The 25,254-nt window shown below is 40.8% G+C and overlaps 1 protein-coding gene across 5 annotated transcripts in view; it reads left to right on the top strand.

Moving 5' to 3' along the window:
- LOC125891701 (neural cell adhesion molecule L1-like protein) overlaps positions 1 to 24,641 on the top strand; it is a 72,259-nt gene extending 47,618 nt beyond the window's left edge. For 4 of the 5 annotated variants that reach the window (XM_049581137.1, XM_049581140.1, XM_049581138.1 and 1 more), the window contains exons 22-26: positions 2,039 to 2,161; positions 3,957 to 4,139; positions 13,117 to 13,296; positions 14,517 to 14,589; positions 24,127 to 24,641. In XM_049581137.1, the coding sequence (XP_049437094.1) occupies positions 2,039 to 2,161; positions 3,957 to 4,139; positions 13,117 to 13,296; positions 14,517 to 14,589; positions 24,127 to 24,340 (773 nt within the window). In that variant the 3' untranslated portion in view covers positions 24,341 to 24,641. The remainder of the gene's footprint in view (positions 1 to 2,038; positions 2,162 to 3,956; positions 4,140 to 13,116; positions 13,297 to 14,516; positions 14,590 to 24,126) is intronic. The other variant, XM_049581141.1, reaches the window with a different exon arrangement.
- The last annotated feature ends 613 nt before the right edge of the window (positions 24,642 to 25,254 follow it).

The following is a 25,254-nucleotide window of genomic DNA, read 5'->3' as shown; positions in this document are numbered from 1 at the left end:
AAATTCAGGCAGAGGTCAGAGTCTCTGCAGATAAATACACCATCACACACTTCCAGTGTGCAGTAGTGTGGTGGTAGTTGATTGGCAGGGTTCCCACAGTCATGGAAAACCTGGAAAAGTTATGGAATTTGTCCTTGAAAAGTCATAGAAAAGTTTGGAAATTTTGTCAATGAAAATGTATGAGAACCCTGGATTAGGTGGGTACACTACTTAGTAGATGGGAAGGTTACCCAGGAGGATGTGTGTATGCTCTGCTCTATATTCAAATGGCTTTTTGGCTGATAGGTGGGTTCACTATAAACAGCCAGAAAAAGAGGTGGGTGTGCAGTGTAAACCTGCTGTACCCACCACTACACCACTGCTAGTGCGCCATCCCCAATGTTTTAGGAAAATGTGGCATGTTTTACCTTTAAAGTGATGCCCTCAGTGAAACAATGAATTCTAATAAAAACACATTTCATTTACAAAAATGTGTTTTGCTAATTGTTACTTCACCTGGAGGTTTGAGCATAATAAATGTGCAGAGTTTAAAACCAGAAGGATGTTTTGACTGTTTTCACATTCATCTGCTGAATGTGGAAAATGTTTCTGTGCTCACCTTAAATCTGAATTTAAAGGAAATGGCCACTTTAGAATGAAAATACAGACAGTACTTACTGACCCTCATGCCGGCAAGAAGTCCAGTGTAGTTTTTTATCGGAGGATAACAGCTATCTGGAATAACAGCTACTCTTGAAGTGCGTGGAACCCACATTTTGAAAATGGAATAAAACTCCACTAGCTGTTATCCTCCAATACCCCAAATGAGTTTTGTGGATTAAAAAAACTATACTGGACTTCTTGTCGACATGAGGCTGAGTAAGTACTGTCTGTATTTTCATTCTAAAGTGGCCATTTCCTTTAAGGTGTGTACCTACAAGCATGATTTGTGATGCCACATACTTTGGAAATCAAGTGTGGTCCAGCATGCAACTAACAGACGTGTGATGCGGACACTTGAAACCTCTGATGCACATATACTGAGAATGGACTTTTTTGTTGTGTTCAGTAGTCAAACTCTAGCAACCAGGCAATTGAACTTTATGTAGAAAAAAAAATATTGACACAAATTTTAACTAATTGATTATTAAATTAATTATTCTCTATGTGTTTTAAAGTATGTCCGAGAGTGAATTATTTGGTTTTTGGGGGAGACTGGTAGAAGATAAAGCAAGTAAACTCAGTTGAGTAATGTAAGACTATTTGCTCAGCCTGCATACTACAGGTGTATTTGTGTCACCATGGGTCTTGCATGTTAAGCAGATACTGGATGACTGGTTTGTCTCACCTCTGGTTCACACAAAAGTGCAGCAACATCAGCTGTCTGAAATAAAATGTTGAACAGAGGCTGAAGGATCAGGTCATGCAAACCATGCATGCAAACTGTACAGACAGGCTATATATAATTTTAGAAAATATAAAGGGCTGGTTAGAAACCAGAGGATCTGTAACCTCTGTAATGATAACTGCATATTTTGTTTGAATGTCAAGCTAAATAAATTACAGAGAAAGGTATTTACCAAAGAATTAAGCAGTTTAAATTGATTTTGTAATTGCAATCAGATAAACCCAAAAGTTCTTTTTAAATTAGGTGCTTTTTTTGAAGAATTTGAGACACATAAATGAATGAATGAAATAAAGTGACTGCAAGACAGCATTTAGTTTTAAGACCAGGAGACAGAGAAGAAGTTGTCAAAGATAGTTTCCAGTGAAAACACTTTTCAAAGGCTGCTCAGTGTTAAAGCTGTGAAATGACAAAGCTGCTTAAAAAAACCAAACTGTCATACACTACATCAGTGTGTGTTTTATCTCTTTAACAAATAAGATAAGAGAGCTTAAAGCAGAGATAAACATCAAACATAAAGACACTCAAAATGAGACATAGAAATCTTAACTTTGGCCAAAAACAGACTGGCACTGTGATGTAATATTTAACCACCTCATTATAAATAAATATGTCGACACAGTAGATGCATTAACATTATTGTCATTTTCATAGTTCCTGAGCAAGTGCCCATCCTGACCGCCTCCAACGCCCAGACAGACTCCATTTTGCTGGTATGGGGCCCACCGCTGCAGACAAACGGCATCCTCACTGGCTATGTCCTGCAGCACCACCTCAGTACGTACAGTGCACACACAACAGTGTTTGACTAATTACTCAGTGGCTCACACAGCGTAGACCTTTGGCCCTACGCAAGGTTTTTCATTAATAGATTTCTCTTTTGCTGCAGCTCTGCTTTGTCTGTAGTGTGAGGTGCTGTGGGCGAAGTGTAAGCAGGAGTGTAGCTGCAGTGCGAGTAGGTGAAGGAAGATCAAGTCGGAGGGGAGGAAGTGTGGAGTGGGTGGATGTGGGATACGACAGTTTATCTTTGAGTCTGAAGGTTTAATGCCCATTTAATAAACCTGAAAACATACAACATGCACATTCATCTACCCCCCATTTCCCCTCTCCTCTTTTGTGTTACCATACCAGACACTAGGTTGCACTGTTTAACATAGAACGCTCCACAATGGTCTGCAGCAGCACAACAGTACAGGCCACTTCAGATTGTAGTTTGACAGTTTCCTCAGTGTTTCTTATCTGGTATCCTCCTGGATTGCAGGCTCTCTTCCAAAAGGATCATTTCAGTCAGTGCTGTTTGTGCCTCTTATACAAATTTCTTTGGCATTTATCACCGAGAAGCATTTCGTCTTGCGAGAAATTAAAAAAAAGAACACCTTTATGCTCGAGAACAGTTAGGGTGAAAAAGTGAGTGAGGGGCTTTCATTACGCTCTCTGTGTTTTCAAAGCCTACACTCTCGTTGGCTGACATTTCTGAAATCTTTTGTGTAAAATGTGAAGGCAGAGACAGCCCTTTGCCGCCTCCACCAGCACCCACGGAGTCTGGCCGGCTCTTCAATACACTCTGTCCCCCTCTCCTCTCTGCTTTTTCCCATATCAGATGTCAGACTTTACACAGATATACCCACACAATGCAGTCCGTGGGTGTTGGAGGTTTTTTCTTTTCCCAGTTGAATTGATTCACCAAGTAACTCCAGCTTATTTCAAATTTTGTTTTCTGTTAATTCCGTGATTAAATTTTACATTCCATAATACAGTACATGCACATCCTGTTGAAATGAAACTGCTGTGTAATTAGTCAATGAATATTTCTGACGGTGTTCACAAACACATGAAATATCCTGTATGCCGCGCTGCAAACAAACATCAATTTTCCGAAGCGGCACCACAGGCTTGGCACACATTCAGTTCTCACCTGCATTTCAACATTGGCACAGTAATGACATCAATGTGGGGGGTTTCAGGAGAACTGTGTTGCTTTCTACAGTCTGCTCACATACTGTACTTTGATCTATAATGCAAGTTTGGTGATACATTATGCTGCTTGTGATTGCTACTCCTCTGATTTCCTTCTACTGCGTCTGCCTTATGTTTAATTTTTCTTTTGTTTCTGTGTCTTCACTCTGTTTTTTTCTCCCACCTGTTCTTGTGTTTTTTTCTTCCCTTTACATAAGGGTTTTTCAGCTTTTCCTTCATCACATCGCTGCAATTTCCTCCTTTCTCCTTCTCTCTCCCTATCCTCATCTTTTTATCCATTGCCACTTGTTTACACCCGCCCCCCAGCTCCTCTTGAGCTCTCTACCTCCCCCTTTCATCTCCTTTCCCCTTTCTTCATAATGTATTCCTCCTCAGCTCACCTGTCACGACACGTATCTGCTATATTCACTTTCTGCATGAGCTAGCATGACATCTCTTCATCTTCCCCCTCCCTCAACCATTGACCCTCTTTATAGTTGTGTCCCATTAACATACAACACGGGCCAACAGTGATGACTTTTTTCTCTGCGTTGGTCCGTCGGAGGCTCACTCATGCTCCGTGAACTGACCTGACATCTTTCTCCTTCCTCTATAGTTAATGAGACCACACTGGAGGTGGTTGATTCCCAGGAGATGAACATCACTGGGGCTGACACCACCCAGTGGCAGCTCCAGGGCTTAGAGGAAGACAGCCTCTACCGCTTCCACCTCAGCGCTTGCACTCGAGCAGGTTGTGGCCCTCCGATGGCCCAGGAGAGCCACACCGTTCGTCAAGAACGTGAGTAGATGGGATCTGTGTACCTGTCGTGCTCGTGCGGCCGGTACAATATCATCTGCTTTGGCTTGGATATGAAAGTAGCACCACTGTTTAAAACACAAATTAGCACACTGCAGACACGGTAGCTGCAATGCAATAATGATTTATAAAAGTGCAGATAGTTACACTAATGGTTGATAATAATACACTTTATATAGCATCTGTCATACAAGAAATGCAGCACAAAGTGCTTTACAATAAGAGCAGTATAAGCACTGGGTGCTTCACATGAAAATAGACATAATGGACATAAATCAGACAAGGCAATTTAATATAAAAGGACATTTAAAACAGTTTAAAACATGGATTCAGTGATTCATAAAATCATAGAATTGTAAAACTATAAAGTTGCAGCAGTGTGAAGCGTAAATAGACAGTAAAAGTTAAAAAGAGATAGTTTCTGCAAAGTCAGAGCTAGTTAAAGTCTACAGTGAACAGATAGTCTAGCTTTCTTATAAGAATATTTAGCGAGCTAGCTTCCCTGATATCCATAGGTAGCGTGCTCCATAGCTTTGGGGCATAATTGACAAAAGCTGCATCCCCGATCTTCTTCCAGCTGTTGCTGGGATCCTCTAATAAACCAGCAGCAGATGATCACAGTGTTCTTGGAGGCAAATAGTCAACAAGGGAGTTAGCAGTGTAGCTCAGTCCCAGCCCATGTAGGGCTTTGTGTACAAGGAGGAGCTTTAAATCAATTCTAGATGTAACAGGAAGTCAGTGCAGAGCAGCTCCGACTGGCCTGATGTGCTCTCTCCTCTTGGTTCTGGTTAATAGCTGAGCTGCAGAGTTTTGAATGAGAAGTCTCTCGTTGGTGTTTTTTCTGGAGGCCAGAAAAAAGTGCATTACAGTAGTTGAGGCAGCTTGCAATAAAGGCATATATCAATTTCTCTGCATCTTTTTCATTCAGAAATGGTCGTACCTTGGCGATATTTCTGAGGTGGAAAAATGATGTTTTCGTCACCTTGTTAATGTGGGACCTGAATCTTAGATCTGAATCAAGGATCACACCAAGACTTGTCACCTCAGATTTATTCCAGGGAGTTAAATTCCCCAGATTATTAAGCAGCATTTCTCTTTTTCTTTTTTCTTTAGGGCTGACAAGTAGAATAAATAAACAAAACAACATTATAAAGTTATGGGTCAGATTTTCACTACACTCTTATAGTGGCCAAAAGAATGTGTTTGCAAGGCATGGATGGTTAAATATAAGTCACTGTTAAGCTGCATTGTGGGAATTACAGTACAGTAGGATCCAGTGTTTTTGGAGCTCCACCTACATTAAATAAAATAGAGGATTTTTTTGTCACTTGATGCAAAAATTTTGGTCTTTGTTACATTTTAATGCCCCTGGATTTTCACTTGATAAAAATGTTCCTTTAAAATGATAATAAACTATTACAAATGCGCCCATCACACAAATAACGCTCCAAGTGCTTTACAATGAGGAGAGACAATGAGAACAGAAAAAAATGAAAAATGAAAAAATGATTAAGCCAAAACAAGCAGAAAGTTAAATCAGTAACAATGAAATCAGCAGCATAACATCAAGATTAGTTATGAGATTAAGATACTAATAGAGACGGGAGCATATCTTCATTATGTTTCAAGCTTTAAACGCTCAGTGAGATTGCTTCCCTACACTTGTAATGATGAATGCTTTCACGCAGTTTGCATATAAAAAGGTGCATTTCCGGTTTTCGCATGCCAATGGTTGTTTAACGTCCAACAAACCTGCAGCAGAGGATTCAAGTGAACCTGAAGTCACATAAAACAACAGGGAGTGTGCAGTTTAAGCCAGTCCTGAGCCATTTAGAGCTTTTAATAAAAGCTAAAGGACTTTCTCTCAGACATTTTCTAAAAGATACCGGGAGCCAGTGTAGCCCATCTAAAACTGGAGTGCTGTGTTTCCCCTTTATAGTTTTGTTTTGAAGTCTAGCAGCAGAATTGTGTATAATTTTTATCCCCTAAATACCCTTTCACAGAAGACCAGTGAAGAGTTACAATAGTCTGCCTGAGATGAAAGCATGAATTAGCTTTGTGGCATCTTGCTATCTTAGGAGTGCCTGTACATCTCTGCAGTGTTTCTCACATTGTCTGAGATGTCAGCTTATACATAAACTTGATTAGATGAAAGAATGCTATTTTGGCCGCTCTGCTGATGTGCGATTTCAAGCTTAGTTCGCATTCAAAGACACAGGCTTAAAGTATGACTTCTGAGTCGATCTGGGGAACCAGAGATAGAAAGATTCTTGGACAGTGCATCTCTTTACCCTCGGGGGCTATAGTAGGATTTTTTGTTTTTTTCTTTGAGCCTTAGAGAGATATATATTAATCTATTATTTGACAGGATGAGAGTGAGATTAAGGTATTTTGTTAACCTGGCTCTCTGAAATAATCATGTGTCATCTGCATAGCTGTGAAAATTAACATTACACACCCTGAAGACGTCGACGAACAGAGTCATGGAAAGTCAGAATATCGTGCTCGAGATCAAAGCAGCTTCTCAGTGCTGCAACAAAAGAAGTGTCAGTTTCTGGACAAAAAAAAACAAAACAAAACAAAAAAAAAGCTGTCAAGACATAAAATTTCCTGCCAGTGATGCACAAAACAAATCAGAAAAATATCTCTGATGGAAATGCAAGTGTTTTGACCAATTGTGTCAGGCATTGTGTCAGCATTTAGATCCATGTCGACTACTGTGTTTTGGTTTGTCCTGAAGTCTGACTGGAACTTCTCCAGTTTAGAAATCTGTTCAATATAACTTTCTAAGTTGCTTTTAAGAGAGAGGTTCAGGCCTGTAACTAATGAGAACCTTGTTGTTCATTTTTTTGGGACTAACAACAGCACCAAAACTCTCTCTGTTTCTCATGAAACATTTTTATGATTTTAAGGAAATAATCTTGTTGTAGCTGAATCAAGACAACACATGGACAATTTACTCTCAAACTTAAACAGCTTTGAGGCAGAAAATAGTCTCATAATATACAGAGATTGTCATATTTCACTGCAGTTCCAACTTTAATGGCAACTATATGTTTTTAACTACTTAGCAAATTTCTCTCTTACTGCAGCAAAGTCTGAAAAGTCTGAATGTCAGAGGTTAGGACAAGTTTTAACAGCCAATCTCTCTCAGAGAACAAAATACTGCTGGAGATGCCACTGTTTTCTCTGATTATCTCAGAAAAAATAGGCTCTCACTGCACGCAGCTTTATTATAAGTAGTTACGAGCTCTTAATAAATTAAACACAGACCTCCGACTTTTCAGCATTTCCTGTCAGTGGCTCGACATGATCTCTTTCGCATTCGAATAGAGCTGATAAATCATGGCCATGTTCTGTCACATAAGCCTTTAATGACCTAGAGTGTTCATCAAGTTGTTGTTCAGGGTGTCAGCCATTTCACCCACAGGGTTGGTCTCACTGAGTGGATTAATGAGCTTATAAGTTCGGGGAACAAAACCTCTGCTGTAGCATCTCTGATCCTTTCCTGAATGGTGAAAAGTTGCCAGTTTTGAGCCAATACATACAAATCCTTCTTTGTTAAAACATTAATTGATTAAATCTAATATGTGATTATAGCATTATTTCAATAATTCTTCTTTTATTTGTTCCGTTATTGCCAGAAAAAAAAAGACAATCCTGGTAAGACCTGGTGCAGTCTACTGTACCTGTTTCCTCCAACATATAAATTCCACCACTAGGGGGTGTCAAAGCCAAAAGTGTTCAAACTCCACACAGATGGTGGCTTTAATTTGTATCTTACATAAAGCAAAGCCATGCAGCTTCTGTCTATTTTAGTTTAGCTCACTGTTAACACTTAATTTAACACTTAATTCAGCCAATCTGGCTAGTATATTGACAACGTTACCTGCCACCATTCAGTGTAGCAGGATTTGGCAGGTGTTTAATTTCAGCCCTGATGGTACATGATAAAAAAGTGAGTGCTAGAATTTTCCCAACAGTTCAAAGTTTCTAGTAAACTCCTCCCTCCATTACTCGGTGTGAACGCATGAGAAAATATGTTTCCACTATCTCTGAATGTTTTAATAAATGTTATTCATTCCTCTCTGGCTTTTATATTTCCTCTGAGAGGCTCTGCATCTTGTAGGTGAATGTCCAGCCTGAGAGCCATTAGATGCATTGTTTGTAAATATGGTTGAGTAGAGGCTCGGCGGGGAGATAAAATGGTTCTGTTTTGGAGCGCTGTCCTCGGGGCATGTTAGTCACAATGCAGCAGAGCAGATTTATGGATGCCAATAGCACCGAGCAGGGGCACCATGGATTTAGAGTTGTTGATGGGGAGTGATGGAGTGACAGTGAAAAGAATTAATGCATGCGAGTTAGTGCGCCCAGGCTATGAAGTGCTCCTTTTAGATTTCACCTTTGTGACTGAATGAGCTTTTAATGCTTATCCCCATTTAGTCAGGATAAACAGTCGGCTAGCTTAAAAATCGCCTGGACAAACAGACTGACATATCAGAATAAAAAAACAGCCATAGAGGTATCAGCAGATGTGTGCCTTTGTTTGAAAAGGCTTGTAATGAAAAGAGAGTGGCTGAAGTGAGAGACGAAAAGGAAAAAAAAACAACACAGAGACGGATGGGGTGAAGCATCTGCGAGGAAGAGGAGCAGAGAAAACTGAGAGAGAACAGCTAATAGCCATAGAGTGTGGCAGAAAGAGGAAGAAAAAATATCTATTTTTCTCCATCAGGTCTCATGAGATAACAAAGCAGCAGAGATAAAGCGGACTGCAAACATGACAAAAAGCACAGAAGAGCATATACCTCTTAAGTCATACAAAAATAACCAGCTCCTCCAGAGATTAAATTATTTGCTCCCTAGCATTTGAACACCCAAGTTGTTATCGCCGACATATTTGCCAATGGCTTGAACTCAGCGTTTGAAAAAGTTTAGTTAGAAACATGATCATCAAGAGCTGGCTCCGTCTGAGCTGCAGTCAGTTCGGGATTCAGCAGTCGGAGCAGAACAGGCAGTGTCATTTTTAATATATATGTTCAGGTTCACACTCGACAATGTGAGAAATAATACAGGCAGCAACATGCAAATTTTATGATGTGTCGGTGAGTCACAGGTAATAAAATAATTATTCCTGTGATTGAAAATTCAGTCCATGTAAAATCAGTGTACCTCTCGAGAATGACCAACACGGTTCATCAACCTGACAACAGAGTGAAAACTAGAAATATCTAACTATGTGACAAATCTCCTATAAGCTAATCCAAAACTAAAATTAAAAATAGTAGTTAAATATTCAGTCTTTAAATTCAGGTTAATCTGATCCAAACAGTATTTACTTGGCGCCATGTGTTCAAGTACAAATACTTAAGTATGCTAAAAAATAATATCATGATATTTTTGTGTGGCAATACCATTATTATCACACAGACGCCAAATATTGTTTGTTTTTTATTATATAAATTAATAATATTACCTTTGGTAGCTTACTAGAATAATATAAAGAGTTGCTTTTCCAGTCCACTAGATACATTTTGCTGCAATAAAAATGGCTGAAATGAGATGAACAGACTGAAAACGTGATATTGTAAGATAAGACTGATGTTGACAAAGTTTTCCTTTGGGGACTCTTCTTGCAGTTGAAAAAGGGTAATAAATTGCACTATATCACAGTAGATTTTATTGCAATACTCACCATATTGCAACACCTTGAAAATCGCACTAATATTGTATCGTGACTTAAGTATCGTGATCATTTTGTACAGTTGGTAGCTACTAGCTGCTGTATGCAAATCATATTTTTATGCACATTGCTATAAACTACATGTTTGAACACATCTTAATGTACTATTTGGCATTCAGTATGCAAGAAATTAATTCAAAAATTATAGACATTATAGTTTAAAACAAAGGTCATTCAAGTAATACAGTTTAAATGTGTATTTTTTTTGCTTATTTTCATAATACAGTGCATTGCATCTCCACGGCTAGTGTGTCTGTTAACAGTACACCGGATTGAAGCGGATCTCACAGTCCAGCTGGCGCAGTCAGAGTCGACTCATGAAGTCAGCAGTCAGAAGATTAAAACGTTGAAACAATAAATTAAATTATTATTGTTCTCATTTTGTTTTAATGTATTTATCATTCACATTCATGATCTGACCCACAGGTTCTATTTTTTTCACCCTGAAATAAAGTTAAGACAAAATATCAGCTGCAAATCACCCTTTTGGCCGGCCACCCGCTGGGTACCCGACCTGATGCAGGTCTCTGGTCCAGTCCGCAACTTTCCTCATGCTCTCCAAGCACAACTTCCACCCAAAGCAGGCAGCTGTTTTCAATGGAAATGCTCTAAAAAAACTTACTGTACACTACCTGCTCAACACCAAATGAGAAACAGACACAGTAGCTGCCCCCAAGTGGTTAAAAAAAGAAATCAGTTGTTGCGGGTTTAGCAAATAACACGTGTGAGCCGGTTGATATCAGTTAAATGGTGATTTTGAAGCTCACAGTTACACATTTGGTAATTTGTTTAAAAAAAGATTTTTTCCTTCAATATATTCCTGGAATAATTAGTAGGAAGCTTCCCATTTTTTTTGTTTGCATTGTATTGTGGGATATTATTGTCCATCATCATGACAAACAAGCAACCAACATGTTAGATGTGCACTGAATTTGTCATTTAATACTCACTACATACTCAGTTTCTACTGAGTCAGCACACTAAGTGGAAGGACAGTATATGATCTTTCTCCTCCACAGTGCCCTCTGGTGGAGGAGCTGTCCACCAGTCACCAAATCCAAAACACCACTAACAAACAGATCACTGATGCAGGCATCTACCTGCGTGTGACTGTATTTGTGAAGATGCACCGACCGCATATTTGTGTGTGTATGGATATACATGTGTGTGTGCGTGTGTGTGTTTGTGCTGGCTCTATAAACCTTAAAGCTGGCTTTCCATATATCTGTAATCTTCTGCTGTATTTCATTTTCTTTTTATCCCTCTGAAGATTTGTCCCCGACTCCAGCTGTGGCTCTTGTTCAGAGCAGTATGTATCACTGCCTGCAGCCGCGGCACTTCGCTAACCTAGAAGTAGTGGTAGAGATAGACAAGGTTGTAGGTGTGTTGGCGTAGCGAGTAGCTGGCCGTAGCTTCAGTCAATGTTTGTCCTTTGTACAGATATAGCTCAGGTAATTGCTGACTGTCAGGCAGACGTCTCTTTGTCATAATGTGACAATTTCAGTTTGACATTGCCATTTGCTATTATGTAGGCCTCACTGCAGTTACACTGTGTTTACTATCACTTGTACTTGCGCAGATACTTCCATTAATCCAGTTTCCCCGGTTGCTCTAACAATCCTGCCTTCATGTAGTCTATAGAGCTCGCTTGTTGCACGATATAGAGTATTAGACCCGACAGCATTGCAGCAGAATTCTAACATCTGAGGCTTCTCTTTCATTTCAGGCCACAACTGCTCTCTCTCCTTTCCCAGCTCTATCCCAGGCAATTCTACTCATCCTCCTTTAGGTATATAGCTCACACTGACACATGTACAGCCAATGAGATCCCTGTGATCTCATCTTGATGTACCTTCAACTTTCAACTAACAATGGCATTGGAGACATAGTCGTTTCAATCTATTCTGATATTCGCTCATGGTGGGGGGGTGTCAGGAAATGCCAGCTTTGCTTTGCTAGACGGAGTGAAGACTAGATGTCACTCCCGCCCACGATCTCTATATCTACCCTTTATGAGCCAAAATCCAGCTCCACTCAATTAAGTCTGGGCCCCAGTGTTGCCTTTTGAACTGTCGTCTTGAAGGGTTTCTGCTAGCTGCACTGTTCTCAAGCTGCAGGGGGAAACCTATTTGCCTCTGCTAATCCTCTTTGCCTGCCTCCTTTCTCCTTTTCTCTGTGCCTGTCTGTGTTTTCCTTTCCTCCTTATTTTCCTCCCCCCTATTTCTTCTCTCTTTATCAGTTCCAGCCCTGTTGAACATAAGCTCTTATGTGAGTGACACCTTTGCCAAAATCAGCTGGACTGCCAGAGAGGAGCAGCAGGACTCGGAGCTTTATGTGGCTTATATGAATAACCGTAAGCTACTTTTCCTGTCCCCGCCTTGCTAAACATTGATAGGAATTTTTAGGTGGCATCGTGTGTAGGTGCAAGTGGGAATGTTTTATATAAACATCTAAAAATATATTATAAGCCTAGCGTCTGCATGGCTACTGTACTTCCATCATTTCCATGATTGCTTCAACTCGATGCATTTCAAGTTATATTTAGTACAACAAATATATTTAATAGTTCAAGAAATGTTAATTGCCTGGCAACAGCTCATCCTATATTTTTTGTTCTTTCGATTGCATGAATGCTAATACAGACTTGCTGCTTGTGCACTTCTTGTGCTTGGCTGTGTAGGTGATGGTAACTGGCGGATTTCAGAGGCTGTAAACGCTTCTCAAAGTTTCCACGTAATTGATGGGCTCAAACCTGGGACGGTGTACACTGTGCGCCTCATGGCCAAGAGGCTGCTCGATAACGCTAGCATTTTTGAAGACGTTATCCAGACAAGAGTCAAAGGTGAGAGGAGAGAAAGGTGTCGTAGTCAATAGAACGTAGTGATTTGAGCTCTAATCTGCCATAACAGTACAAGCATATCATTGACGAATAGATGTGGTCTGTGGTGAATGTGAGTTTATTTATTTTCCGTCCATCTTTCATTTGCTTTTTCCCTATCTAATATTCTTTCAGAGGAGATAGAGTGCTATAGCTGAAGGGAATGTGAGTCAAATACGACGTGAGAACATCCTCTCCAACTAGAATCCATCATGTTTTTCCGTTTTCAGTCAAAGATAAAGTTGTATGAGGAGTGCTTGAGGGGACTGTCATCCTCAAATAGACCACTGTGTTAAGCAGATTATTGAGCTCTTGCCCCCCCCTGCTGCTTTTGTTCCCAGGTGCGGTAGGTCAGCGGAGTGACTTTTCCACCCAGGGCTGGTTCATTGGGACCATGTGTGCTGTGGCGCTCCTCACACTTGTCGTGCTCATGGCCTGCTTTGTGAGGAGAAACAAAGGTGGCAAGTATGCAGGTACGCCACCGCCGACCCAGCGACGAGACATGTTCTCCATGGAAAAAGGTCAGTTAGTCTTTGACCGGGGTTGGGTCCCTTTGTCGTCTCGCTTCAGGAAGTGAACCAAAATTCAACTCGTGAAATGTACATGTAGGAGATATATGTAAGTCTGACTTTGTTATTAGTAGTTTAATTATCTTAAATAATCTTTAAACATCACCTGTTTAATAGGACGACACTTTGATTTGACTTTTGATATAATTTTGGTTGACCTCCCGAAAGAACGAAAATGTGCAACGGGCCTCAACCCCGACTCCCCCTCACCCCCTTTCGGAAATGAATTATGCATGCATGTTGGACAACTATGCATGCTAACTCTGCCAAGCCCAATATTATTAACCCCAAATGAACCTTCCACGAGATCTTTCCAGCAACCACAGGTTTACTGCATTGTGGAATAATTTGTGTGGCCCTGTTAGTTCTGCTCGGTACCTCTGATTACATACCTTGTCAGGCCAGACGAGCGGGCCAGTTGGCTTTGTTCCACAACTCCCAACCCCTCACCTGTGCAGACCTTCCTGCGCCTTTGTGCTGTCTTGTATCAGAGCCAAATTCAGTCTCACAGTAGCGCCTACCTGCAAAGTGTCTCCTCGCTCACACTTTCTTTCCTCTCAACCTGCTTTCTCGTCTTCTCTCCACCACTCCACCTCTTTGCCTGCAGTAGCTTTTGACATGAAGCACTGAATATTTCATCAGCTCCTTTGGATTCCCCCTTTGCCCATCTAGCTCTTTTCATGAAACCCCTCTTTTGTCTCTCTTGAAAGCAACTGGTATTTTTTAAAGCATATTTACACAAAGAGCTGCCGTGTAGCACTTTGGGCAGACAAACAGGAGAGAGGCTTTAAGTGTGCAGACTTGATAGAATGTTTACACAGTCATATTTAGTTTCTCTCAAAAGCCTTTCAGTTCAGATTTTGAAATTCAACTTTTATATACACTCAAGTGATGTAAAAGTTCAGATCACTTGTTCTTGTTCACCTGCTGAGCATGAATGTTTTGCTGTTGCTTTAGTTTCAAAGAACTATCTGACAGAAAATCACTGAGGCTGACTAAAATCAACAAAAGCTGGATCTGCTGTTTGAGTGGTGTCCCTTTTGAAAATGTTCAAGACAAATCTTTATTAATTTAAAACATTACAAATGATGTATGTAATATGTAATAACATGTATGGATGAAGGCGCTGCTTTTCATAGTGGTGCTGAAATGTCTGTTCTGCCCCCCTGCAGTGAAAGAGAAGGAGGACCTCCACCCTGATTTGGAGTCACAAGGAATGAATGATGACACTTTCTGTGAATACAGGTGAGCCTTGCTTCTGCTCTGCAGAAGAGAGCCGCAGTGCCAAAGTGTGCTGAGGAAATGACACTCTTTTTATCTCCTGGAAATGCATTGCGCTGTAGCAATATTAATCTAACAACCATATGTTAAATGTTTTCCAACTGAGAAACTCATTTGTCATGTGTCACAGTAATGTTTTTCTCTCCCATCCCAAAAGCAAACCATGCATTCATGAGCTTTACGAGGATCAGCCTAGAAGCCATTGTTCTCATCATTTATTGGGCTAGGTAATCACACGGTGTAGTTAAGAGTAGTGGGCAACAAAACCTGTGCTGTGCTCCCCTTTAGTTGCTTTTATGTTGTTGTCAGATTTTGATTTAAGTGTGTGAATCAGCTTGCTCCCATAGACATCAGTAGCTTATTTTGTGTGTTACTGTGTGCATCTGCATGTATATATGATATCAGATTTTAGTACTTGCGAGCTAACTTTTTCGGCATTAGGGTTTCGCTCTCATCTGTTATCTCCTCTGACTAAAATTAGGGAAATTAGGGTATTAGGGTTGGACCTCCTTTTGCCATCAGAACGGCCTTATTTTCTTAGTGGCATAGATTCAACAAGGTGCTGGAAACATTCCTCAGAGATTTTGGTCCATATTGACATGATAGCTGCACATCCATGATGTGAGTCTCCCGTTCCACCACATCCCAAAGGTGCTCTATTGGATTGAGATCTGGTGACTGTGGAGGCCATTGGAGTACAGTGAACTCATGTCAAGAAACCAGTTTGAGATGATTTGAGCTTTGTGACATGGTGTGTTATCCTGCTGGAAGTAGCCATCAGAAGATGGGCACACTGTGGCCATAAAGGGATGGACACAGTCAGCAGCAATACTCAGGCAGGCTGTGGTGTTTAAACCATGCTCAGTTGGTACAAAGGGGCCCAAAGCATGCCAAGAAAATATCTCCCACACCATTACACCACCACCAGCAGCCTGAACCGTTGATACAAGGCAGGATGGATCCATGCTTTCATGTTGTTTACACCAAATTCTGATCCTACCATCTGAATGTTGGAGCAGAAATTGAGACTCATCAGACCAGGCAACGTTTTTCCAATCTTCTATTGTCCAGTTTTGGTGAGCCTGTGTGAACTGTAGCCTCTGTAGGAGTGGCGCCGGGTGTGGATTAGCTTTTTGTGTTAAGGAACGGGTATAACAGGTTGAACACGTACAAATATATAAATTTATATATGTGTATATGTATCTATCTATCTATCTATCTATCTATATATATATATATATATGTATATATATGACACACAGGCATACAAGACATGACTTACATTACCTTCAGAGGCAAAAGGAAACACAAAAAAGCAAATCAATGCATGGTGCTGTATGCATGTGTCAAAAACATGATATCAGATAGAAATATAGCTAATTAAATACACAGCTCGCGTATGTTGATAAAAGTACAACATGAACTACTTCCATGAAAGCAGAATGTACAGATCTGTTTGGGCAGATACATAGACTACACACACACACACACACACACACACACACACACACACACACACACACACACACACACACACTCTCCTGTCAGGTTCTTGAAAGCAGTGAAAATGATTTTCTCTGGCTCTCAGCATTTTCAGATAATATCTGATAGTAGAATGTGTGATGTTTAGAATACATAATACGAGACAAAAAAATCATCCAATATGGTGATACTGTACAAAACAAAAACTGACCAAAGGTGAACTTTGACATGCAAGTTTAGATAGTTAGATAATTAGTTTGCAAGTAACACAAGTAAGTAAGTAAGCTACTAACTTAGTTGTCCACGTCATGTTTCCTGGAGTGCTGGAGCTCTCACCGAAACAGAAAACATGTAACTAAATTTAGCAGTTGCATTGGTTTTACTTGAAGTGAATGACAGGACAGAGCAAAAAAGATTGGTGGTAGCGTGACCACACTTTGCAAAACATTTCTCAGACAACAGCTGTAATGCTCTTAATTATTTAAGCACTTCTATCAGCTGCCTGCTGAACCTATTAAGGTTATGTTGAAGCACCTGTAATGTAGAAATGTGTTTAAGGAGCCTGGATGTTAGGGCAACATGAGATGCTGCTCTGTTGCTGAAGAGCCTCTGCGTACCTGGTGTTTTGACAGATGCAGATTTACCTTTACACCCTCCTGAGTCACCTCATGAATTAGAGGTTATGGTGTGTAATATCTTCAATACAGGCCACACTTTTAATTGCTATAGAAGCTTCCAGTGCAGACATGCAGGTTGACTCTAGATGTAGAGTAATTGCTGATGGTAAATATCTTGCACTCAGTCAAACAGGCATAGACTAAGCATGGCAAATGGGCGGAAAAACTGAGCCTTTAAGCCCGAAGCAGACAGCTGTTGTACTTTATAATAGCTGTTGAATTTCCATTGTTTGCATTGTTTAGCTGCTACGGTGACAGTTTAGGGAAATCAGCTGAATCCTATTTTGCTTGACAGCACTGCAGCAACTGTGTGACAATGGCGTGTTTGTTTGTGCACACGCAAAAGAAATCACCTAAAATAGCCTCTTCTGTCCGCTTTGATTCCGTTCGTCATCATATTATTCAGGACATGATTACTCACAACTGCGTGGTCGCTGCCAATTGCCTTCCTATGATTCTTGCCAAGACTATAATTCTGTTGAACAGGAAGGAATGCATTGTCCACATCCTTGTTTATAGATCTTACAGCTTAAAGATGTAATAAGTAAGTTTTTACTGTCCCATAGCTCCAATTGACTGTTTGTGTGGGTGAATAGCGTTGTTGATCGATACCAGTGACTCGATGATTGCTGGGCAGATGCTGAGGTGGCTTTTCAGACACACTTTAAGTACTGTTTTCTGTGAGGTAAAACAAAAATGGATATTCACACAGCGTATGAAAGAGGTGAAAAAATCCCCCGCCCAGTTAAAAACTGTCATCCATCAATGTTCAAGCTCATACATTTTAGTGTTTAAATACACTAGGTCGTTGGAGGCAGCAGTCACTGATTGTCCAAAAAGAAACAAAAGGAGATACTCCATGTGCAGGTGGGTTTACGTGTCGACCAGTGAACGTGACAGCTGTGCATCACTCACAGGTCTACCACACTGTCGCAGCATCACTGACACGTCAAATATAAACCAGTTACTGCTGCTGTTGATGAACACATCTGGTTGGTAATCGGCAGGAGGATGATCTGACATTCGCTCTGTCACGGGTCTTTAGTAACCTGTAGTTCATGTATCACTGAACTGTGTCGCTGTGAGCTGACTGGGTTATCATTATGTTGTTGGTCAAAATGCACACACGGAGTGCGTGTTGTTTGTTGCACAAGGTCCTTGCTATCCACTGTGCACCTGCTTGTTAAATTGTAGAACTGTAACTACTGAAATTGCAGAGAAATACTTACTGTTTCATGTGTCATGTGTGTGAGCATTTGGATACAAATAGCAGCAGTTTTTTTGGGAAGTTTTTGCTGTCATTTCTCTTAGATAGGGTGACATTTTGCTCACCAATGTAATTGCTGGCACTTAAATTTTGCAATACACAGACGCTGTCACAGCAAAGTCCAACAGGGCAAGAAACACAAGCACATTGTAAACAAGCCAACAGTTCAGCCTGCTTATCCAAACTACTTAATTTGGAGGTAAAACCGAAAGTGGGAGCACCAATAGTGTTGGTAATGATCCCTAATTGCACTGGAAATGTGTGTGTGTGTGTGTGTGTGTGTGTGTGTGTGTGTGCAATATAGTGACTATGTTCTGTTGAAATTGCAGGAATTCTGTCTGCAAACAGCAATGGATGTTTTTAATCGGTAGTTTGGGTAATTATTTTACTATTCGCTTATGTTTTCACTTCCAAATCAGTTTGGCTAAGATTGGGATTTGTTCAAATCATTTCACTGCTTATGTTGCTTGCCTTATTGGCTTTTTATGCCTCTGTGGCTGGAAGCATTATGTTTTCGGATTGTTTGTCTGTCTGTCTGTCTGTCTCATTCTCGAGAACATGATATCTTAACACCTTGAGGGAATTTCTTCAGATTTGGCACAAACGTTCACTTGGACTCAACAATATACTGATTAGAATTCGGTGGTCAAAGGTCACTGTGACCTTGCATCTGTCTCATTCTCGTGAACATGATATCTCAAGAATACCTTGAGGGAATTTATTCAAATTTGGCACAAACGTTCACTTGGACGCAAGAATGAACTGATTAGAATTTGGTGGTCAAAGGTCACTGTGACCTTACATCTGTCTCATTCTTGTGACCATGATATCTCAACAACACCTTAAGGAAATTTCTTCAAATTTGGCACAAACATTCACTTGGACGCAAGAATGAACTGATTAGAATTTGGTGGTCAAAGGTCACTATGACCTTACATCTGTCTCATTCTTGAGAACATGATATCTCAACACTTTGAGGGAATTTCTTCAAATTTGGCACAAACGTTCACTTGGACTCAAGTATAAACTGATTATAATTTAGTGGTCAAAGGTCAAGGTCACTGTGACTTCACAAAACACATTTTCTGGCCATAACTCAAGAATTCTCACATTAGTGATGACAAAATTTTACACAATTGTCTAACAGGATAAAATGATGAAGTGGTGACATTTTACATCCAAAAGCTCAAAGGTCAACTTCAATTTGACACCATAATGTTCTGTAAAAACACCTTTCTGCTCAATATTCAGCACCATATCTCAGAACTGAAGGGGAGACAATTGATCAGATACTGAGTTATTAACACTAATCTTAAGTCACCTTGAAACTCCGGTGTTGTATAGATCTTCTGTGCTGCTGGGTTGAAGATGTGTGTGAGGCATCTGTTTTATATGCAGCTTCTTTTCAGCAACATTTGAAGCATTAGCAACAGTCATGGGCACATATGAGTCGGGGCAGACATGGAGGTACACTGTACCTGCAAACTGACTTTAGCCTATTTCTTAGATCTCAACAATTATCTTGGTGAGCAAACTGTGTTTTACTTCATTTTTATTTTTGTATTGAGGTTCTGGCAATACTTACATATACTGGCAGTTAAGGTTGAAATTTTCAATTAGACACTGGGAAGGACCAACCCAACTATATATATATATATATATATATATATATATATATATATTGTTTGAAATAGGGGAACAAATTTGGAAAAAAAAAAAAAAACAACATAATTGGCGGGGGATTCTGGGTTTTTTTTCAGAAAAATGTCCTGTGTTTTGACATCTGAAGCACAAATTTAGATTTGTTAGATTTTGGGTGTAGAATCATGTGTAATCATTAGAATCGGGATTGGACTTCACCATTTGGCCCCCAGCTATGTTGTTACTATTCTATTTTATTCTCCTCTAAAATAACTTACAAAAGGCCCCCAAAGCTCCCTCAAAGGAAAGAAACTATATATTTGATTTGTACTTCAGAGGAAAACATTGTACCGCCACAATTACCTTTAATTACAGATAAATGTTACTGGTTATGTTAAAGTATCAGATTTCTCAAAAAATATAACAATTAAAATATGATGCATTATTATTTATTAAACTATCCAGCATTAAATAAGGATTAGAAGCTCCACCTTGAACAGACAATACCTCTCCTGACTGCAGGACTTTAACTTTTGCTGTGTGCTATTAATAGTGTTAATGAAGAAAAAAAACTACCAACATCCCCAGGTTTGGGAATGTTTCACCCAAGGATGAAAATAAAGCAAGGCACTTTGTCTGGGGCCCCAGACCCTCAGATCACTAAATCCGCCCCTGGTAATAATAGCGAAAGCTCAGCGCAGAGTCGCTGGATGAAAGAAGCGAGACGGAGAATTGTGTCTTTGTATTTATAAATAATTCCATTTAAAGTCTGACTATAACTGAAACTTAAACAAGGTAGTCTGTAGAAGTTTAAAGACACTTTGGTGCTGTGTGAAAAGCTCATAGTCAATCTGCTCTGGTTGATCAGCTGTGTGATCAGTGATCAGTGCAGCCCAAAAATGTTTTTTAATTTTTTTTTTTTTTTATTAAGCCTTCTTATTTTTGTCAGTTGCTGAAAACATTAAAATCTCTCAGGCTTAGTTTGGCTACTTGGGGTTAGACAGGACTGTGCAGCCTGAGTTGCACTCAAGTATCCAAATATGCATACACAGTCTGTATACAGGCATGTTTCTTAAAACAAAACAATAAGTATTTCTGTGCATTTTAAGTATTAACTCTTTAACCAGCAGCTGCATGTTGGATGATCAGTAAAACACAGGACACACAATGGTCAGGACTATGCACCACAGACAGCATACAGTGTGTGTGTGTGTGTGTGTGTGAGAGAGAGAATGCAGCCTCCACTCGATTGAGTGTAATTACACACATAAGCTTCAACCTGTATCGATGGATGACAATTATTTTATTTTTTATTGTTCCAACTGGATTTTGTTGGTTCCCCCCTAATGTCTGACTGAAGATTTCACCCCTGCTGCTGGAAGACCCTGGAAAGTACAAAATTACGTTGTCCTAATCAGTTCATATCATACCATCGATTTTAGCTCTGATACCTTGTTTACAGGCAGAAGAAGCTCTCCTAATATGAGTTTGTGAGTTGATGCAGATGTTTGGCTTCAACTACCTGATTAAAATGCCTCTCATGGTTGGTTTCATGAGGCTGTTCTGACTGTTGTCCCCCCAGAGTGCCCTTAGCCTTACTATGATGTTGTTTTCCTGGCTTTAGAGCTGGATTCAGGGCTCTCTTGTGCCCTTTGAATCTCTGACGGCAATAGACCACCCACTGGTATGCCACGTGTCTGGGGAGCTGACAAGTGGTAATTATGCTTCAGATGATTTCTCTTTGGAGACAGCCCTCTGCTGTCTTGCCCCTCTGTCCACCGCAAGAACAGCAGGTGTCATAGCCGGAGTCGACTTTCAGCTAACAGTGTGATGCGATATTTCCCACAGATACTTTATCTGCTATTGTGTTTTTATTTATTTTTTACCTGTGCTTCTTTTTTCTCACCTTAGCGCTCGTCTTCATTGTAATATGCAATTAAGGAGATGGCAGCAGATGCAGCAAAGGTTTCCTCCAGACACCTTTGAACTAAATAAATGCAGCTTCAGGTGTGTGAGTGGGGGGGGGGGGGGAATCCTGCTACCACCTGACGTTTCTGTGCTGCCCCCAAACCAAGTCAGCATGGGTCAATGGCAAGACAAATTTAATTACCTTCTGCGTGGTGATGTGCCTCCATCTCTCACCTGTTTGTGAGGCTGAAGGAAAGCCTTTTCACAGCAACAGCTGAGGCTGAGCTGGATCCCAACCAAGGTCCTGAATGAGAACTGGGGTTCAAAAGCCCTCAGCCCCATTTTATCACTGTATTCAAAGTCACTGTGGGCGGGCTGCGGCAGCTATGGCATTCCACTGCTCTTAGATAACAGCCACTTATCTTCAGCGCTCTAGAGTCATCAGAGAAAGAAGGTTTGATAAGAGTTGAAATGCGGACCTTGTGTGGCTTGCATGGTAAACGGCCTCATGAAATAGGATAGATAAGATTGGTTATTAAAAATCCCCGTGAAGGAGACCTGATTTGTAATCTTAGTTTGAACCATGTCTCTGCTCTAAAATGCTGCTCAAAATGCCGAGCTTGTATTTGACACAGGTGTCAACTACAGTACGCCTCAAATGGCACTATCATATACCAGCCACCTGAGCGTCGTCTCTGAACACAGACACTCTGTGTTATGAATACTAAACCAAAGGAGGGAGAGCGAGAGAGGTGTTACCAAACATGGACGGTTTAGCGAATTAGAAAGGAGGACAGGGAGGAAAAATATCCTCAGTGTTTTGAGGTGACCCTGCGTCTTGTAGTGAGACACCTGTGAGTTGGCCACTTGCCCAGCCTCAAATTGGCATCTAATCTCCTCGGTCCGCGTGTGGGCCTCTCGGGAATACCAGGAATGACAGGCTGTTTGTCTGGGATTGCATATGCCCCACCCCCCTTCTCCTTTTCTCAATCTCAGCCCCCTACCTTCCCCCAAACACACACACACACACACACACACACACACATATACACATACACACACCTCCCACTCGTCTTCTTTCTCACCGCACTCTGGCAATTTCCATCGCTGGTTCTAAAGAGATTTGAAATTGCCTTTGGTCCTGAAGCCTTGGCAATTAGCAATTAGTGAAGTGATTGTAGCAAGCCCTCCCCGCCTCCCTTGTGCTCCCTTTCCTGCTGTGCAGCCTCTGCATCCATTCCTGCCTACCACCCGTAGTGATGTATTGAAACCATAAGAACTCGCTTTGTGGCTAGGCATGTGTGTGTGTGTGTGTGTGTGTGTGTGTGTGTGATAGTTCATCCAAGCACTTACTGTAATAGTCTACATGAGCTGTGAAGGTTCTGTGTGCTGGTGTTTCTGTGTATGTGTGGTTTTATGTGATACTGAGCCTCATGCATCCACATTCTCTTAACTTTCTCCTATTTTATGTTAAGAGAAAAATAAGACAAGTCAACTCCAGATGCACCGAATGTTCTTCACCATCTAAATCTGCTTTTACTTAGATGTGCTGAATAATGAATCCCACTTGATCATAAATTGGAGGGGCGAAGCCGGTAACGCCCCCTAAATACTATATAGGGGCAAGTGTTGTGCCTTGTGCAAATTCTCTGTGGCACATGCCCAAGAATTGCAGAGATGCCACCAACACAAGGCTGTAAGAAAAGGAACATCGGCAGTAGTTTTCCTTAAATTTAAAACGTATGGTTCCTTTTATTGAGCTAACAATTTAGGGACTGTTTAAACAAGATGTCATTCTCTTTTCTTGATAAGGCCGGAGATGTGCTTGCTTGTAGTTACGTGTTGCTTGTGCATAATGGCTGCCTTGTGTAAACTGCTTCTGTTCCAAGTGTTGGTTGTACACATCCTCAGACATCAAGGCTGAGATGCAGTACGCAAGTGAGTGGCAGGGATAGTGTGAAAAACATACTCACCATTGTCACGGCAAGCTTGATTTAGGGGCCTTACATACTGTCTACAGTGGCGCCACTGTCTCTTTTTCTGCCGTCATTTCACAATTAAGAATAAAGTAACCTCCTTGGGTGTTGTCAGCGGTCACTAGTGTCGCCATATATATTGTTTACATCATGCGAACGCTTTCCCTGGATTGCCCTCCATGGAATCCTCCAGCAACATTTGTAGTACGTAAGCAATTCTGCTCATGACGCAGCCAGTTGTCTACACAAATGTGTGTTTAAACAGCAAGTATATCTTCGGCCTTAGAGAGCTCTCAACTAAAAAACCTAAGAGAAGCGCAAATAGAAAACATTGGTGAATCCCAGAAATCAAAGGATACTAACACAATAAGAACAAATAAAGGATACAAACAACAAAAATACAAGGAAATGTGTTTGCATAGGTTCCTGCATGAGGCCCGTTGTGTATGTGTGCTCGTGTGTCAGCCTCTTAGTGCCATCAGTGTTGCCTCTGAACATATGCAGTGCACCACTGACCCTGACTATCCCTCTCTGTTGTTGTTGATGGCAGTGACAGCGAAGAGAAGCCACTGAAGGGCAGTAGCTTGTGTTCCCTGACTGGTGATGGCACGCTGGGGGACAGCGTCAGCAGAGACAGCCTGGTTGACTACGCTGACGGCGGGGGAGAATTCAACGAGGACGGTTCGTTTATTGGAGAATATTCCGGACGCAAGCGTGAAGGCTCTGTTAGCGAGCCCAGTGGACCCAGACCAGTCACTGCATAAAGCCAGGCTCCAGTTGAAACGGTCTACTTCAAATCCTTTCAAGATACTTTTTAAATTCAGCTTCCCTGGCATTAAATATAGCTCCAATAGCCAAATATGGGGGAATAAAAATGACTCAGATGTGCAGAAGTGTTGCCCAGGGACTGAAAGGGAAGCATAAACCCACCATTCACATCAAATCCTGCGAGTCTTTGTACATACTGTAAGAGAATGACCTGTATCATTTGAGTTTTTCAAGATTTTAATATGATAATAAAATGTTTTTGTACCTATGAGCCAAAATCTTCAAGCTGTGTATATTGATTGTGTTCTTTCATAAAAGGCAGAAGATCAATAATTATTTCCCACAATATAAAAACACTGAAAATGTCACTGGGGCTTTTTTTGTTTACACAGTGGATGAGAACAACACATACAGTAGAAATACATATGCATCTACAGCCTGTGTTCATTCATTTATCATAAACTGGAATCAATATCTAGTCATAAATGCTTTACTGTCCACAGGGGCACCCCTAGAAATTTTCACAAGGGTGGCCAGATGGGGTCACTGAAAACCTTAGGGTGGCACACCAAAACCGTCGTAATTGAATTTCAGGAATTCGATAATTCTATTGAAGTATATAGGCTAGTGGAAAACATTGTCACTGTGAGAGTTATTTTACAGTTACTATTACTAATTATCTGCTGTGTGTAGACTAACTGTGCGTTCACACCAGAAGCTTCCAAAGAGGCAAAGTCTGTTGCGGACGCCCAAGAAGCGCGACTGCTCGCTCTTGTTGCTCATCACGTGAACCGTTGAACGTTCAATCGTGCTTGTCAATTTAAAGGAGCTGCAAAGCGGACTACTGGCTTGAAAGCAGCACAGTTGCTGCTTGCTGTTGTCCAGTCAAAAAGCTCATAGTTGGCCTACA

Source organism: Epinephelus fuscoguttatus, linkage group LG7 (genome assembly GCF_011397635.1).
Source record: "Epinephelus fuscoguttatus linkage group LG7, E.fuscoguttatus.final_Chr_v1".
In the NCBI taxonomy this organism is placed as follows: domain Eukaryota; kingdom Metazoa; phylum Chordata; class Actinopteri; order Perciformes; family Serranidae; genus Epinephelus; species Epinephelus fuscoguttatus.
Note: the sequence above shows the minus strand (reverse complement) of the source record. Positions and strands in the feature narration are given on the sequence as shown.